Source organism: Solanum lycopersicum, chromosome 7 (genome assembly GCF_036512215.1).
Source record: "Solanum lycopersicum chromosome 7, SLM_r2.1".
Classification (NCBI taxonomy): Eukaryota; Viridiplantae; Streptophyta; class Magnoliopsida; order Solanales; family Solanaceae; genus Solanum; species Solanum lycopersicum.
The window spans coordinates 2337192-2356481 of record NC_090806.1 but is presented as its reverse complement, the minus strand read 5'-3'; the positions used below and the strand labels follow the sequence as shown (position 1 = coordinate 2356481).

General features: G+C 32.5%; 3 protein-coding genes across 3 annotated transcripts; 1 reads left to right on the top strand and 2 right to left on the bottom strand.

Moving 5' to 3' along the window:
• Positions 1-2679: 2679 nt before the first annotated feature.
• LOC101248214 (putative leucine-rich repeat receptor-like serine/threonine-protein kinase At2g24130) lies at positions 2680-6139 on the top strand. Its single transcript, XM_004242945.5, has 2 exons — positions 2680-5459; positions 5554-6139. Exons 1-2 carry the CDS (start codon positions 2903-2905, stop codon positions 5937-5939), a joined length of 2943 nt encoding a protein of 980 aa, XP_004242993.2. The 5' UTR covers positions 2680-2902; the 3' UTR covers positions 5940-6139.
• A 1103-nt stretch (positions 6140-7242) lies between these two features.
• Positions 7243-11064, bottom strand: LOC101247932 (uncharacterized). Its single transcript, XM_010324901.4, has 3 exons — positions 10458-11064; positions 7940-9305; positions 7243-7702 (listed from the first exon to the last, which is right to left on the bottom strand). The coding sequence occupies exons 2-3, from the start codon at positions 9275-9277 to the stop codon at positions 7679-7681; spliced, it is 1362 nt and encodes a 453-aa protein (XP_010323203.2). The 5' UTR covers positions 9278-9305; positions 10458-11064; the 3' UTR covers positions 7243-7678.
• A 2502-nt stretch (positions 11065-13566) lies between these two features.
• Positions 13567-19252, bottom strand: LOC101250315 (uncharacterized). Its single transcript, XM_004242570.5, has 6 exons — positions 19042-19252; positions 18571-18695; positions 17125-17221; positions 16883-16992; positions 15101-15175; positions 13567-13801 (listed from the first exon to the last, which is right to left on the bottom strand). The coding sequence occupies exons 1-6, from the start codon at positions 19109-19111 to the stop codon at positions 13751-13753; spliced, it is 528 nt and encodes a 175-aa protein (XP_004242618.1). The 5' UTR covers positions 19112-19252; the 3' UTR covers positions 13567-13750.
• Positions 19253-19290: the final 38 nt, after the last annotated feature.

The following is a 19290-nucleotide window of genomic DNA, read 5'->3' as shown; positions in this document are numbered from 1 at the left end:
TTTGTGATCCTTTATAAGATTTAGCATAATAAATAGCAAATCAACTAACCAATTGTAAAAAAAATAATAAATAAATAAACTACCCAATGAAAGCACAAAAATTCCATTATTATTTCTTTTAAATAGAAAAATTAGAGAGGTGACACTAGACCTATATATATATATATATAAATTTTATCTTATTTTTCCATCTTCCTATTTCTTTCTTCTCCGTTCGAAGACGGTTACGATGGAATAAATATGATATCTTTGATTTTAATTAGAAGTTTCAGTTTCGCGCTTGAAAAATAGAAAGACAAAATAACTCTAGCGGGAGCGCTTTCCTTTTCACTGGATCTTATGTGTGCAATGCAAAATTAATTTGAATTGGTCTGACTAGTGAGTTGCGGAAACTGAAGAGTTATACAAAAAATGCTTCTTCTTCTTTTTCTTTATTTAAATTATAATTAAAAGTTTGTGATGAAATGGATAGAATTTCTTCACTAGAAGACTCGTGTGTGAATTCTAAAAATGATAAAATATCTCGATGACGAGTGTTTTCCTCCTTAGTAGACTTTATTATTGTATATTTAAATTAGTTAGATCGATAAATTCTGAGTATTTGAATGATTATATCGTAAAAGTTATATTTTTTTAATTTTTAGTGGAAGATGATTATTAAAGATATAACCATTCCTATGTTCCTTGCATATAGTCATTTCATTCATTGGTCCCTTTGAGCACTATGCCTTATAAGGCTAAAACTTAGGTACACTTTTATCAATGAAAAAACATTATATAATAAACTTTGTGAGTTTGGTAATTATAATAATTATATTTTACTAGGTATATGTTGATAAAAACTAAACTTGTAATTATCGAAGATAGAGATAATCGTTTAGATCTTATTATAAATAAAAAAATAGTAAGTAAGTATTTAGAGATGAAATGTAGTGTATTATGTTTCGGCGTAACACGAGTTAAATACGAAATTGCAAGACGATTTCTTAAATTACTATATCTACTATATAAATAAAAATCAATTTTTATTATCATATATAAATAATATAGTTTTACCGTAAAAAAAAATCAAATGAATTTTTTTGTCCTACCAACCGACAACTACCCCTCTTACATTCATTATTTCTTACTTCATGTTGTTTAGCCTTTAACCTATCTGAATTATACTCATACTACGTTAATTATTATTTTACATAAACTCGATAACTTATTTTTTCAACGCAATAAAAAGAAATATTACTGCAATAATTAACAGACCAAATTAAAAAAATGACCTCATCTTTAAATCATGACCACTTAAGCCGACATAAATACCAAAAAATAAAATTACCAAAAAATAAAATTAAAAAAATTGTCAAGTTGTAAGAATATAATAATCTAAGCTTAATTAAAGCCTTAAACCCTGTCTTAACCTAAGCGTGCTTAATAACCTAGATTATCTTAAACTTCAAACACATCATCATCCACTAATTAATCAAAACACTAATCCCACAAGTAATTCCAAAACCTTCTCATGGTTAGGCCTAATGACATGTAAACCATCAACAAATATTAATTTAATTTAAGTACTGACAGTATAAAAAATATTTATACCGTGATCAAGTTATTTTATACTTGCAATTTCATGTTACGATAACCAAACATTCAAGATTTAAAGTTATGAACTTCCGTAGAGACGTGATCAAGTTAATACACCTCTTATATCAATTTATTTATCATGATTCAAATTTTCAATTTTTCCCGTGAATATAGATGTAAAAAAATTTTCATTTACATTTTTGAAAACTATGTAAATAGTACTAGTAATTACAGTAATTAATAATTTAAAATATTTTCTTGAATCTCAACAAATAAATGCCGATACATTAACTTATTTCATAGTTAAATAATAATAAATATTTAGTAGATTTCATAATATATAAATACAAGATTTAGGCATAATTTAGTGTGGTTACTTGAAATATAACTATCATATATTATACGTTTATTATAACAATGATTCATTATAACAATCAGAAAAAATATCAAAACAAACGACACTATCATAAAAAGGTTCAATTTTATAAGATTTAGACAAAAAATAAATAAGTAAATCATATTCTATGACATAAATATTTGCCACTAATTCATAAATGTCATGGTAATTTAATATTAATATTTTATATTATCAACGTATATAACTTAAATTCATCGTTAAATTTATTCGGTATGAATTAAACAATACACAAGTGGCATTCAGACACGTTCACACGTGTTTCATGTCTAACTATTTGACCTTTTTTTCAAGTCAAAAATCATTGGCGCCACTTCTTCAACTCTAGTTAGGCACAAATAAAACATATTTTAATTATTTTTTTCTCTATTTATAACAATTATAATTTTTACTTTTTTAGGATAAGTCATATATACAGTGACGGAATCAGAAATTAAAAAAAATAATATTTTTTGTACCAAAGGGATATTAAACGATTTGTTTCCGTAGTATAATATTTCAACGAAGAAAGTTCAGATGAACCCCTTGTATCCCTCCGCGTTCGCCCTTACATATACATATATGTACAATTTATTTCTATAATATAATATTTCGACGAAGGAAGTTCCGATGGACCCCTTTACACCCCTCCGTGTTCAATCTTGCATATACAATATATTTATGCAGTATAATATTTCGACGAAGAAAGTTCAGATGGACCTCCTTGCACCATCCGCGTTCGCACTTTCATATATATATATATATATATATTATTTTTTTTTATTTCTATAATATAATATTTCGACGAAGGAAGTTCAGTTGGACCCCTTGCACCCCTCAGCGATATATATATATATACATCTAGGTAGTTTCATTTATTTCTCACTATTCAAATTTTAATGATTGGTGCAATAGTACTAATAAAAAAAAATGGGGTGTTCTAAGTTTTCCATGTACAATTTCTTCTTCTTGATCATGGTTTTCTCTATAGTTTTAGGCCAAAAAAATGATCAAATTACGTTAAATGATCGCGATTCGCTTGTTTCGTTCATGTCTATGATTGTTTCTGATCCATTTCATGTACTTGAAAGTTGGAATTCATCCAACATTCATGTATGTAATTGGACAGGAGTTGTATGTGACATGAAAATTCATAGAGTTGTTGAGCTTGATCTTAGTCATCATTCGTTACGTGGAACGATTTCTCCATCTATCTCTGGACTCTCATTCTTACAGATTCTTGATTTATCTGGCAATTTATTACACGGACGAATTCCTTCTGGATTAGGAGATCTTGTTAAGCTTAATCAGCTTAGTTTGTCTTCTAATCTACTCGAAGGAGAAATCCCGAACGAGTTGGGATTTCTTCATGAATTGAAGTATCTTGATTTAGGAACAAACAATCTTTCTGGTGCAATTCCTCAGTCATTGTTCTGTAATTGCTCTGCTTCATTACAATATATGGATCTTTCTAACAATTCGCTACGCGGTGAAATCCCTATGGATGATCATTGTGAGTTGAGTGGGTTGAAGTTTCTTCTTCTATGGTCTAATGAACTTGTTGGTGAAGTACCTATTGCTCTTTCGAAATCTACAAAGCTAGAATGGCTTGATCTTGAATCGAATTCGTTGAGTGGTGAACTTCCTTCTGATATTGTAAGTAAAATGCCAAAGTTACAGTTTTTGTATTTGTCTTACAACAACTTTGATAGTCATAGTGGTAATACTGACTTGACGCCTTTTTTCGCGTCTTTAGTGAATTGTACTAACTTGCAAGAACTTGAGTTAGCTGGGAATAATCTTGGTGGGGAGTTACCTCCTATTATCGGTAACATCTCCAAGAACCTTGCACAGATACATCTCGACGATAATCTTATATATGGTCCAATCCCAACACAAATTTCGAGTCTTGTAAATATTACTCTATTGAACTTGTCTAGTAATCATCTGAATGGTACAATATTTCCTGAGTTGTGTCAAATGAGGAAACTCGAGAGGCTTTATCTGTCGAATAACTCACTGTCTGGTGTTATTCCTTCTGCTTTTGGAAATGTTTCTCATTTAGGCCTTCTTGATCTGTCGAAAAACAACCTCTCTGGTTTAATCCCTAATACGTTTGCTAATCTTCCGCAACTGAGGAGGCTTTTGTTACACGATAATCACCTCTCTGGAACGATTCCCCCGAGCTTAGGTGATTGTGTTAACTTGGAAATACTTGATCTTTCTCACAACAGAATCACGGGGACGATTCCAAGTGCAGTTGCAGGATTGAGTAGTTTGAAGCTCTATCTGAACTTGTCCAGTAATTACTTACATGGTTCAATTCCTTTAGAGCTCAGCAAAATGGATATGGTGTTGGCAATTGACTTGTCTTCGAATAATCTCTCGTCTAATGTCCCTTCACAGCTTGGTAGCTGCATTGCTCTCGAATACTTGAATCTATCGAGTAACTCCTTAGAAGGACCTCTTCCATCTTCGATAGGAAGATTACCTTACCTTAAGGAAATCGACGTTTCATTCAATGTGTTGAGTGGGGATATACCACAGACATTTCAAGCATCGTCGACTTTGCAGAACCTCAACTTCTCCTATAACCATTTCTCGGGGAACGTGACAGATACTGGTGCATTTTCATCACTAACCATGAGCTCATTCATGGGAAATTCCAAGCTTTGTGGCTCAGTACAAGGGATGAAAAGTTGTCATAAGAAGAAGGGTAGACATTTCATTATCACAATCCTCCTTTCATTGCTTATAACTCCTATATTTTGCGTAGTCGGTTACCCTCTCCTCCTAAGATCAAGATTCAGGAACCAATTCGCGAGTTTTAATAAAAGCAAGGTAATTGAAGATGTGGAGCAAGGAGGTGGGAGGAAAGAGCAAAAGTACCCGAGGATATCTCGTATGCAGCTGATTGAAGCAACGGGAGGTTTTAGCAGCTCGAGTTTAATAGGAGCAGGACGATATGGACGTGTTTATAAAGGAGTCCTGAAGAACAACATGAGCATAGCTGTTAAAGTGATTGACACAAAAGGAGGTGGAGAGATATCAGGTAGTTTCAAAAGGGAATGTCAAATCTTGAAAAGGACTAGACATAGGAACTTGATAAGGATCATAACAACATGTAGCAGACCGGACTTCAAAGCTCTCGTGTTCCCTCTGATGCCTAACGGAAGCCTAGAGAACCATCTGTACCCGAGCCACGGGCTGAGACATCAACTTGACTTAGCTCAATTGGTTAACATTTGCAGCGATGTAGCAGAAGGAGTCTCCTATCTCCACCACTATTCGCCTGTTAAAGTCGTGCATTGTGATCTAAAACCAAGCAATATCCTTCTTGATTACAACATGACAGCATTGGTAACAGATTTTGGGATTTCAACATTAGTAAAAGCTGTTGAGGAAAATACAAATCCTATCGACGAGTCAGTTACTTACAACTCAACAGATGGATTACTTTGTGGATCAATTGGTTACATTGCTCCTGGTTAGTAACAGATACAAATAGTTCTGTTCTATCTAATTCATTTGATCAAATTTTATATGACTAAAGTTTCTGTTTCTGTTTCTTTTGATTGTAGAATATGGAATGGGTAGGAGGGCATCAACAAAAGGAGATGTATTTAGCTTTGGAGTTCTTGTACTCGAGATTGTGACAGGTAAACGTCCCACAGACGTTCTATTTCAACAAGGCTCGAGCTTACACGAATGGGTGAAGAGTCAGTATTCACATAAACTCGAGGCTATGATTGATGAAGTATTACAAAGATGTAGAATAGTTCAACGCGATAGCAATATATGGCACGATATAGTGTTAGAGTTGATTGAACTTGGCTTAATGTGTACTCAGTACAATCCATCAACTAGGCCAACAATGTTGGATGTTGCACTTGAAATTGGAAGGTTAAAACAGTATGTTTCAACTTCTTCAAACAGTGTTACTGAAGATGTCATAACAAAAAGTTGAACTTTTTTTTAAATTTTTTAATATCTAACAATGTACCTTTTTAACTTTATTCATTGTACTTCTATGTTCCTTTTTTTTAAACCTTTTTAATTGTTCCTTCTTGGGGTGCGGACCTTCTCTGGATTCTGCGTGAACGTGGGATGGTTCGTGCATCAAGACTGCCCCTGAGGTGAGCTATAGAAAAATTCTTTTTGTTTAAAGTATTAGTAATGTGTTTTACTACAATATTTGTCATGATTCAAGCCCTATTATCTGCTTTGACCTAACAAACCTAGCGGATTTATCCCTCGGGCTACATCGACATCGACTTCAAAAGTGCATGTATTATTATGTGAATTTGTGTTATGTCGTATAAACCTTGCACGTTCTTCTTTTATTTCGACATGAGAATCGCTTAAAATGTTACGTGAAGAAGCTCGTCAACTTAGATGTCTGTCAGTTCTTTATTTTATTTTTTATAGCGAAGAGCTAATATTTTAAAATAGATATGAAAACTATTTAAAACTTAAAAAGTACTTTAATTATCTCAACATTGTTTTAATTAATAGTAAAAAGAGCAAATCTCCTCTTAAACACTAATAATTTTTGGTGTTATCTGACAAATCATATCTTGCATAGTCAAAATACACTTATAGGATTTTTTCAGCCTACCATTAATATCAAATTTTAGATATTTTTTTTATAGCTAAGTGGAAAGTTGGTATTATACCAAACTCACTAAATAAATAATAAACTAATTAAGTTCACCAATAATTTTTTATGATTCCAAAATAAGGAGTATTGGCATTAACAATTCAAAGAAAGAAAACTCTACTCTAAATTAATTTTGGGAAATTTAGGGATATATATCGTTCGGTTAATTAATTTATCATCATATAATCGAAATAAATATAATGTATACATTAAATATAATTTGTTTGAGAAAAGACTCATTCATTTCATTATTTATTAACTGAAATGACATAAATGAGTCAAATTTTTAACGGATGACATACATGAATCTGTTCTCAAAGTTTAATGACATATTTGAGTTTTTTTTCCTTTTAAAAAATATGATAATGTAATTAATGACTTGACTGAATCATAATTGACCACGTGTAAAACATGATTTTGCAAATCAAAACTATTTCCCGTTAACAAATAATGGCATGGACAAGACTTTTCTCAAACGGAACTGAAATAGATGAGTCAAATTGTAATGGATAAAGAGATGAGTTTTTTCTCAAATATTTGAGCTTTTTCCCATTTTTATTATTGAAATATGAAATAACATTCTTGAAGTCCAGGTATCTATCTATACAAATAAAAGAAATACTCCCTCAGTTAACATAACACAATTAAGAAATAAACAAAATGTGGTAGCACCACTCACAAATCACAAATGAACTTACACCAATGAGCGGGAGTCTGGTGAAGGTAGGATGTACACAGACTTTACCTCTATCTTTGCGGGATAGAGAGACTGTTTCAGACGTCAAAACAAAAAACTGTTGTCAAAATGTTAACAAATGTGAAAACATTCCTCTTCTTGATGCAACTAAGTTGATGTGATGAAGGTTATATGGTACTGTATACTCTACGCGATCAATTTACAAATGTATTGAATATCTCCGCAACCACACAATAAAGCCAAAACAACTCTTACGCTATTCAGAAGTCACAGAAGGGGAGCATCTTGATTATGTAACGGATGAGGGTATTCCAGATGACTGCTGGTGCTCGAGCTTTTGATAGATCGATCAGAGCCAAAAGTGAGTCATTGCCTGTTTAAGATGGTAAGACTGTTAATTTGTTTGTCTTACTTTCCTTTTTAGTCCGTTTTGAAAAAAAAATGTCTCTTTCCAAGATTCAAAAGTTTGCCTTACTCTTTTAAAACTCAGTGACAAGTCAAAACCAGACAAACTAACTGAAACGGAGGGAGTAAAATTTTTCACATGTTGCGACTGAATGCGAGTAATTAGAATCAAAAGAATGGAGGGACTTAGATGAAATGTACCTACCTCTGATAGAAGAAGTAAGGATGGTTCATCGTCACTTGGAGGGAGTTTGTCGCTTTTCAAACTTTGGATTTCAGAGTGCATTAAATTTAGTTGCTCTTTAATGTCGTGCAACAACTTCAGCTCTTCATCTCGAGCCATTTCATATCTTGACGCTTCTCTTCCAACTTCAACTATCTCAGATGTTCGATTGGGCTGATGAGACTCGCTAGTCTCGGAAATGCTGGTTGTAGGGCGAGATATTGCCAAATGGCAGGTAATAGCAGCAGCTTCACTTGCTCTTCGTAGCTTGTTCTCTCGCTGTGCAGATACAAAGTACTTCTTTAGCAAATCAGCTTCATCTCTAACCGATGATTTTACAGCCTCTTGTTGGGCAGAATCAGGTCTCTCGAGCCTTTCATCGTTATGTGAAACCATCTTGCGATCATGTTTAGGAGGCAATCCGATATCAATGGTATCCTTATCTGCTCGAGGCACTTCGAAGACATCAAGAACATTCGGAGAACAACCAGAATCAGCAGGTGTGTCATTTTCTGATTTGCTCACGTGAAGATTAGGCGGCTGGTACCATTCATTTTCCGATTTGCTTATCTTAATGCTTCTTTGAGAAAGTGGTGAAGGAGACCTCGTTTCACTCCTGAAGTTCGCATAGCTAACTCCTGTAATATCTTTCACTCGATCATCCAACTTCCGAATCTGTTGCCAATACGAATTGATACTTCCAGTCGTGGAAATGGAAATATCTGTCTTCTTCTCTGTATCCAACTGCTGCTCATTCATCTCTTGCCCTGTATATTCCTCCACAGTTTTCGAATTTGAATCTATTTCCGAACTTGAATCATCTATTTCCATAGCACCCCTCTTTGGAATTTTCAGGGGAAAAGGAGGGGCGGAATTACGCCTTCCAAGGGCTTGGAGATTCATTTCACCTGCTAAATTCTCGTTTCTTTGCAACAAATTCTCAGGATATTTGAATTCACCGACCCCGGGATCTACACAGCCCATGCTCAACAGTTTATACCGATAAGCTTGCACCTGATACTCCAATGCAGCTATCTCCATCTCCTTTCCATAGAAAAGATCCTCGAAAATGGCTAATGATTCCTCAGCATGACACATTTTCTCCTCAGCCAATCGCTTGTACTGCTCGGCTTCCATTTTTACTGCAGCCTTTTCTCCTTGGAGACGTAAGATCATCGATAACGCTTCACTAGCTGCACTGGAGGAGGCTTCTCTTTCCTCATCCAATTCACCGTAAAGCTTCTGTAGAAGCTGTTGTTGAGCACATAGAGTTTCTTTCAAAGAAGCAACATCAAGTTGAGGCATATAACTATCAGCCATCTAAACCGGAAGAGTAACTACACGTTCTCTGCGATAACAGAAGAATCATTTAACAGAAGAAAAGATTGGCAATGATTAATTTTTCCGATTCAATATAAAACCAACAACCGAAACTTCAGCTATCATCAACAACCATAGTCACATTTCGTATTTTAACCAATTTAGTGTTCACTCAAGGAAAAATAAGTCTTAAACTTTGCATTTCTCGTCAATTACAACAACAACTCTGTCTCGGTCTCAAACAAGTTAGAGTCGGCCATAGGTATTCTCACTAACCAACAAAAACAATATAATACGCAGTGTAGTACTACGAGTGGAGTCTGGGAAGGTAGAACATACACAAATCCTACCCCTACCTTTGTGGGGTAGAGAGAGTTGTTTCTATAGACCCTCGGTAATTCTCACTAACCATTTTTCCCACTTAAAATCATCCAATGCCAACAGTATACAACATGAAATTGAGGCGAGGGTCTATCATAAATAGCTTTTCTACCTCCCAAGATAGGAGTAAGGTTTGCGGACACTCTACCTCCCCATACCCGACTAGGTATATTATTGTTAGTCACTCTCAACACTATTTGAGAAACAAACAATCTCAACATATTCAAGCCGAGGGTCTTATCGAAAACCATCCTTCTACCTCCCAAAGTAGGGGTAAGGTCTAGGTACACTCTACCCTCTCCAAACAAAACACGTGGGGATACACTAGGTATGTTGTTAAGCAATCTCAACATTAAAAGAGAAATATTAAATATGTAATCTTTTATATTAAGAAACAGGCAATCTCAACATTCTTAAAACGAGGATCTATCAGAAATAGTCTCTCTACCTACCAAAGCAGGGGTAAGGTTTGCATACACTCTACCTCACCGTACCCCACTCGTCGAAATACTCTAGATATGTTATTATTAGGCAATCTCAACATTACTTCTACAACAACATCAACATTCTCGAGCCAAGCGTCTATTGAGAATAGCCTATCTACCTCCAAGGTAATAGTAAAGTCTGCTGCATACACAGTTAGGCAATCTCAACATTACAACAACAACAACAACAACAACATTAACAGAAAATTATGAAATATGTAATCTTTATATCAAGAAACATACAATCTCAACATTAAGATAAATACAACTAATGATCATTGCATAAACAGAGAGCTGAGGAACTTTGAGTTTACCTAAAGTTACAGCAGAAAAGAAGAATCACTCAATCAAGAAACACAAATCACCCATCTTCTTCTTTTTTTCCTTTTCTCTTCATATAAAAATCAAGAAATGCTCATTCTTCAAAACCCCACAAACCAAACCTCACAAAAAAAAGGAAAACCCCACCAAAATATTCAAACAAAATGTCAAATTTCAATACAAAGAATCAATCTTTTTGAAAAATGAAAATGAACCCACTAGTGAAAAAAACAAAATCAAGATTCTTTTCTGGATATTTATGAACAACCTTTTTTTTTTCTTCAAAAAATCAAGAAATGTTGATTCTTTAAAAACCCCACAAACCAAAAAAGCAACATAAAGTGAAAAACACAATGCAAGAATTGAAAAAATAAGGAAACCCCACTTGAAGATTCAAAGAGATATTAATTTTTGATTTTTTTTAAAAAAAAAATCAATTTTTTTTTAAACAAAAAAATTAATTTTCTGGAAAAATATTTTTTTCAGATTAAAAAATAAAATAAAAATTGGTTTTTGTAACGGTTTGTTGATTTGTCTTTTACAAAAAGGAAAGGTAGGCCTAGATTTTGGCTGTCCGTTTATGCCACCCAATTTCTAGGTGACTAATTATCTTGATTTTATCCCCTTAATTGAGCACTAATTTTTTTTTTAAAAAAAAATTATAATTAAAATAAATAAATTAAAATTATATCATCATAATTTTGAAGTAGGAAATCATATTATATATTTTTGTTATTAATTATTCTGTTCGTCATTTAAAAGTTCTTCGAAATTAATCTTTCTACGTGCACAAGGTAGGGTTCAGATTGTGTATGCATCAATCACATCAAATCGTTACTTGTGAAATTACAAACTCCACCAATCCGATTAAGACTCGTGACTTGTCAATGAAAAATATTACGATTCTCGTTTTCAACCTGTCTTCTTCATTATGAATTTATTTTACATATTTATATTTAGATATGTTTTAATGAGGACAAAGATAAACTCACTGAAATTACACGTGCACTTAATAACTTCTCAAAAAAATTACTGAAATTACACGTGCGCTTAATAACTTCTCAAAAAAAATCATATATATACGTGCGATTGGTAGAATATGATATTATGAAATTAAGCAAAATATGTATGTTGTATTGTTGTTATAATTATTATGTCTTTTAACACTTTTCATTGTAATTGGGTTTAGTTTAGCTTTAATCATAATTATTAATCCTTTTAACCACCTTGTAAGTATAGTTTTAACATAAATTAACTTCTTTCAAAATAACATAAAACAAAAGTCAATTATTATATTTTATTATTAATTTATTAACACCACAAACAACATGATTACACTTGTCACTCTTTTTTTAAAAATAAAAATTATTTATTTTATTATTATTATAATAATAATAATAATAATTACACATGGGGTCGTTAGTCAACGGAAAAAAACGGTGAAAATGGACTTATTAAAAGTTTTAATTTAAAAAGTTGATAAATAATAAATTTATTATGAATGTCTTTATTTATGGCCGACCATACACTTATTCAATGTTCCAAGAGCATGCTTATAGTAAGAGAATTTAAATAAATATCGAGACGGATCTAGAATATCGAGTGTGAATTTTTCATAATATATTATATCATATTAATGAGTGTTGAATTGATTAAAACTATATGAGTATTTGAGTTTAAAATGAGTTTAAATTATAAATATGGAGTGTCGTATTATTTATTTTATAAAAATTTTAATTGAAGATTATAAAGTAAAGTATATTATTTTGTATGGATCTTATAAGGCCAAATGTATAGTATATTAATCAATGAAATCCTTCATATATATATATATATATAATTAATTGCCATGTATCTGATTGAATTCGTTGACTTTCTTTCGTAAAAATTGATATTATATTTTTTTCGATAATTTTATTATATTGTTATTCGTGATTTAAAAGTAAAATATCGTGTTTAGGGTCATATTTTCAATTTGTTTAATTCTTAGATGGACTTTATTTAACCAAACAAAATAAGTTAAATTAATAAATTTATCTTATTTTGATAGAAATATTATTTTTCTTAGAGAAAATATTGTTAAAAGTATTAATCAACTAAACATGAAATTAAGAGGTGCCTCTTGTAGTTAATATTTCTCCTTGGAAGTGATTAATGATTTTTATATTTAAAACTTTAAAGCTAATTAAGGAAATTAATACCTAGAAGTAATTAACAGCATAATTAAATAGAATTAATTTCAATTTAACTACTTGGTCCTTAGTAGCTAGGTGGACATTTGTCTCTCATTTATATTTTTAAGTTTTAAGAGAAATTATTGAACGATTATAGACGTGTACAAATCAAATCATCAAGTTAAACTGAATCAATTCAAATCGGAAAAATTGGTTTAGCGTTGAAAAAAAGACCGATCACTCTTGATTTGATATTAAAGAAAAGTCAAATCAAACTCAAATTAAACCAACGTAATGCATAAAATTATTTTGTTTTATTTTCTACATAAAAAAGTGGAGTATTGATTAAAATCTACTTTGTTAATATATTTTAAATTAGTTTATAGATAAATTATTTTCAAATTTGGACTTTGTAAATATTTTATTTTGTATTCAGATTAGAAATTACAATTAAATTGTCATAGTTTTTCAGATTGAAGTTAACAATCTACTTTGTAAATATTTTATTTTGTATTCAGTTTGACGGTAGCCTTTAATTTTATAAATGTAATATATTGAACGTTGATATTTCAATAAAATTATTTTTTATTCACGTGAATTTTACCGTCTTTTTAAAAAAATTCATATTCATTTAATGTTTTTATTCTCTAGCTTATCACATAAGTAAGTAAAAATATAATTGATCTTTTTTTTCAATCATTATGTAAAAATTCAAAAACTCTGAAGAATCTATTAAAATTAAAATTAAAAAATCGACTTTATATTGACCTGAATCAACATAATTAGTCTACTTATTTTTAATAAAAATCAAACCAAAACCTACCTTTAGATCAAGATAGAGGGTACGTTGACCTTAATCTGTCTTTGTAGAGTAGAAATATTGTTTACGATAAATCCTCGACTCAAAAAAAGAAGTACTCAAGCAGGATTGCAACATGATATGATCCATTCAACCATTATGATGTGAATAATAACCTGAGTTTTACATATGTTCAATATAACATATACTGATCATAACATGTATTAAATTTAGTAATTAAAAAAGGAGCTTTTGTTTAACTCTTGCTGGTGCAAATTATATGATAATGTCAACTAAAGCAAAGTCATTTTTTTCAATCTACTGGAATTTCAACTTCCATCTTCAGATCAGAACTGCCAAGAATCTGCAAACAATAGTAGCTTTGTCAATATCATTCAACCAAACCAAGGAAATTCAGAAATCAATACGTCGAAAATTACTTTTTCTCACACACTGATAAGCTTGATTCAGTGATACGGATCAAAGTCACGTTACAACGTTGATTTCTGACTAGTAATGATCATGTTATGATGCAAGTGACACACACATCTCAAGTTGGAAGTAGTTCTACTCTACTTTTCTCATCCCATTGATAAGCTGATCCGATGACATGTTATAATGTTGATTCAATGAGTTATGATCACGTAATGATGCAAGGGACGCGTAGAGGAGGTAAAAACTGAACATGACAAGCTATAAGGGTGTAGTTCTACTCTACTTTTCTCATCCCACTGATAAGCTGATCCAATGACATGTTATAATGTTGATTCGATGAGTTATGATCATGTAATGATGTAAGGGACGCGTAGAGGAGGTAAAAACTGAACATGACAAGCTATAAGGGTGTAGTTCTACTCTACTTTTCTCATCCCACTGATAAGCTGATCCAATGACATGTTATAATGTGGATTCAATGAGTTATGATCACGTAATGATGTAAGGGACGCGTAGAGGAGGTAAAAACTGAACATGACAAGCTATAAGGGTGTCTACAAGAGTTAAGCAGCGCGAGGAAAAGGGCGTGTGTAGTTTTCAGTACATAAAAAACAAACATCAAAGAAGCTATCAGTTTGCATGAATTTCAGCAGCTCTAGAGTTTATTTTGTGATTTAGGAATGATACTTCCATTTGGTATCCCAATATTACAGGAAGCATTTGCAAATCCTTCAACTCGGAATAATTTTGACAGTAGATATGAAGATGCTTTAATCTTATTCAAATATTCATGAAATTTCAAACTCAACTCACAACATGGAGCCTTAGAAGTTCACTACTTCTGCTTTACATTATGTACCAAGCGGGATGATAACCAACTTGCTGCTTGAAATTTCTCCGTACCTGCTTGTCTACACTGCTACTTGTATCTTTCTCATAGTCAAAACATATCAAGCTTCCCGACCATAGCAATGGAACAGTTAAGGCAAGTTTGTCTAAATGTTTTGTTTGATCTAACATTGAACCTTGTTTTAATTCACATAACAACTTTTGATCTTTTATACAAATGCATTAATGTATATATTATAATATATTCTCAGAAAGACAGATTTAACAAGAGGCAAGAGTAATTGGATTCACTAGAGAACCGTTAATTGATCTGCCAAAGGGTCATCAGAAACTTGCAAGAAGAAACAGATAGCGTGAAGGTCAAAGGTCCAATATTTACCTTCAGGAAATCAGATTGGACTAGTGAAGAATCCTTGCTGTATCCAGCTTCCTCAAGAACACGCGTCAAAACTTGCTGCATGGACAGAAATAAAACCGGAGTTAAACGCAAGGTCACATTTCTTTTTCAGGTAAACTTTATAGAAGGTGGCTTCTTCGGTGATCCACCATCAAAATGTGCTCATTGACAACTTGTTTACTTCACAATCAAGTAAATTGTCCAAAAAAAGGATTACATCTGTAACGTAATCCAAACCATAATGAATAATCTCCTGAGTACACCTATATTTTTACAAAGAATGATAGCATGTTGACGAACTGCACTCGATTTGCTATATTTGAATTTTTCTTCTCAGCTTCTTTAAAAAGTTGACATTACCTGCTAAATACTACTATGTTTTTAAGTCTTCAAATTAAGCACTTCCTATGGCAAGAAATGGGAAGAGCGAAGTAGAGTAGCTTTACTATAGTTAAAAGAAATCAGAATAAATTGCAGGTGAATAAGTGAACAAAATAAAACATGAAATAAGAGCTAAGAAATGTATAAGTTCCCCAAGTTTGTTACTGATAGAAAAATTTGTTCCCAAGTTTATCGTTAGCGTCTTTTACTTTCTGCTTTATATAGAAGTACTGTTCCGACTAACTTGCACGTACCACAACTAATCCATGGCACGAGAATATGTATCAGATAATTCATTACAAGGCTTAGACAGATTAGAAGAAATCAGCTAACTATTTCCTTTCCTACGATTGGGCCCAAGTCTTCATGGTTCATTCCAGTATCATGGACCGTCGGGTCACCCCTTCTTGCACCGAGCTTGTCCTTAATTCAAGGAAAACGTTGAAAGCAATGAAACTATAAAAAAGTGGACGAATGATTTTAACTTGTAAATGTTTTTAAGGGGATTCTCTATGCCTCATTTTCAAAAGAGTGATTTACCAAAATCCAAGTAAATATAGTTATGCATACTTCCCGGGATGATACTCCTATGTCATTTCAGATGTGTGAAAAAGGTGACATGCACACACAGAAGAAAATGAGAAATCACTCTCATTTATAGCCCAAGATTGGACATACTTTAATCTGCCGTTGCTGGTAAACTTTAGGTTATTTTCAGGAGTATCTTTACCTGTTAAATGCAATAAAATCCAAAAACCATGTCAATGAGTCTATGATCACGTTGTTTAAGAACTTCTAAAGATTGTCAATTTATATTATTTCCTTATTGTTTAGCAGCAATTTTAGTAGGACTAACCAACTTAGAAAACTGGTGCTCATAAATATACATTTACGTTTTCGAATTAATGGTGCAGAATATATGAGTCAATTTGAAGGCTTTCGGGGAAACTTTATCACTACTTTACTGCATTTTTACTTCTATGGTGGGATTTCTAGATTACTTTTCTTCTCTTACTCCACTGATTTACATATAGAACAACTGAAAACCTTTCCTTTCCGTGATTCTTGGAATCATTAACCTTAAAACAACAAGAACCCCGTATTAATCTCCAATGTCTCTGCCAGTATCAAGTCCTATAGATCTCCATTTTACTATACTGCAACTATAGGCTAGTTGAAAGCTCCCTACATCAGAAGGTTACAAGGTAATCAAGAGCAATCCAGAGATTGAATGCCTTGACGTCATTTTACTAAGTATACTTTCCGAAACAGAATAAAGTAAGATACGGAGAAACTCTATTTATTTCACAATACTTTAATAGTTCTCATCAGAAAAAGATCATAAGAAACAAAAGCATCGAAAAAATAAAAGACAAACACTACCTCTCTTTGAACCTCAGATATAAATGGTCCAGTCAAATCTTGCAAGACCTCCAGCATATCATTGAATGACACCTTTCCATTCCCGTCAGAATCATAAACTCTAAATATAACTGGAAAAATAAGAAAGAGTGGTAGCACTATGAGCAACAATTAACCTGAAGAAATTAAAGTTACGCAAAAGAAGATTGGATTTGCGCATTTCAAAGAGACTATCAAAGGCATAAAATGAGAAATGCCCTTACATTCAACCTTTTGTTGCAAGCTGGCATGAGCACTGAAGGCTGATAGGAATGCCACAAATTCTTTGAAATTTAACCCGTCTATCATCCGTAATAGCCTCTGCATTCAGAAAAAGGATGATTAAGAATAAAGTTTTATAGTGGCAGAATTTGCAAAAGTGCATTTGTGACATTTCAATGTTGGTCATTGCCCAAAAACTCAAAATAAACGATATACTAAAAGAGCCACACAATCAAAAAGTTATTTACAGTTGCACCAAACCAGCAGCTAAGAGGAGAGAAGAGAGAAAGCGAGCCCGGAACTTCTAACTTCATTTCTCAGTGTTCTAAAAAAAACAGTTCTCATCAATGCTCAATGAGAACAGAAAAAGGAGGAGAATTAGGATCTATTAGTCTGCTAACATAACCTCTATGTTGATGAATCAGTGTACCAGTGAACCTTTTTAACTATTTCATTTCCCATTCAAAGACCTCTCTGTTCCCAACGTACCTCTCTTTCTCTCCTGCATGAAACCTATGTTTTGCTTCGAGTTGATTCATTACCCTTACATCTTAGTTTTCATGGACGAACATAAACCAGGTCTCATGTTGTTGTCGTTTACAGATTGGATCATCTTTCAATTCTACTTCAAAATTATAATAGATAGTCTCACAAACTTGTATTACCGATCCTTTCATATCTGAAGGATTGAATTTGTTCAGTTTACCAGAGGGCATGCTTCTTTCTGACACAAAAAGTCCCACAAGCACCAAATAGCACAATAATGCCATACAAACTATTCCCTCACTATTATGTGAGGATAACCAATCGCAGAACCACATTTGTCCAAGGGGAGTCAATTGACACCACTCTACGGAAAATTACATTGTGTAGGTATGTCAATGTTTTTTTTTATGTATGTATATTTTATGTTGAATCCTGTTGGCTTCTTCGTGTGCTTACTTCCTTATATTTTGGACTGTATTGCTCGGACTCTTCAAATATACCGACGAGTGTGTGCATGATGCTCCAAAAGTAGTGAATTCTTTGGAGGATCCAACAGGGTGCGACAATATTTTTGGAGAGTCCAAGCAACAAAGACTTTAAATTCCATTTAGTGAAAATCTTGGCTCCGACATTGGGGACAACCATTTCAAAGTAAATGCACAAGAAGTAGACCATAACTTCTACAATATTTTAAGTGCATTTGCATGCTTCAATTCACAAAACTATACAAACTAAATCCTGAAAATTAAGTTGATTTCTCAGATGCTCACTCAATTAACAGTTATTATCTCAAAAAGTCACCATACTTCTGGTTTCCAATTTTCTTCCTAATTTTAGTGTCATTATTAGTTAAACGACCATCTAAGAAATCAACTCATCCAAAAATTTGATCTCGGGTTGCACAACTATACAGAAAAGCACATACTTTTATCATGTAATAATTATCACACAAACAATCAAACCTGAGAGAGAGGAGTGACAGCAAATTCAGGCACCGAAAGAAACTCTTCTCCAGAGACAAATCCACAGCCATTTCTATCCAGTTGACAAAACCTCTGGTACAAAGATAGAATCTCCTGCTGTGAAACTAAAACCCCAAAACAAAAAAAGTCGCAAACTTTATTTTAAAAAAAAATACACTTCTCAACATTGATAATAAAGAAAAAACACATAACCCCAAAACAAAAAGTTACAAACTTTAGTTAAAATGCACATAAGACACACACATAACCCAAAAACAAAAAAGTTACAAACTTAAGTAAAATAATACCTTTTTGTAAGCATAAGATATTCAAAACCCAGATAACCCCAAAACAAAAAAGTTACAAACTTTAGTAAGAAAATACCCTCTTTTAAACATTAAAATAAAACCCCCACAAAAAGTTACAATCTTTAGTGAAAAAATGTCATTTTAAAGAGAGAAATATGCATACATGTGTGATTGCAGTGTTCTTGAACTTCTTCAATGTCATATTGAGTCAGCAAAGATGAAGCATTGCCCATTGTTAATGAAGAAAAATGAAATGTATGATAAACAAGAAACTAATGAAAAAGGGGTTTTTTGAAAAATGTAACAATTGAATGAAACTATGTGAATAAGCACTTTGCATTGGTTTCTACAACTTTTTTCCAACTAATTCTGTCACATGCATTCATTGTTAGGAAATGGTATTTATTAGTTT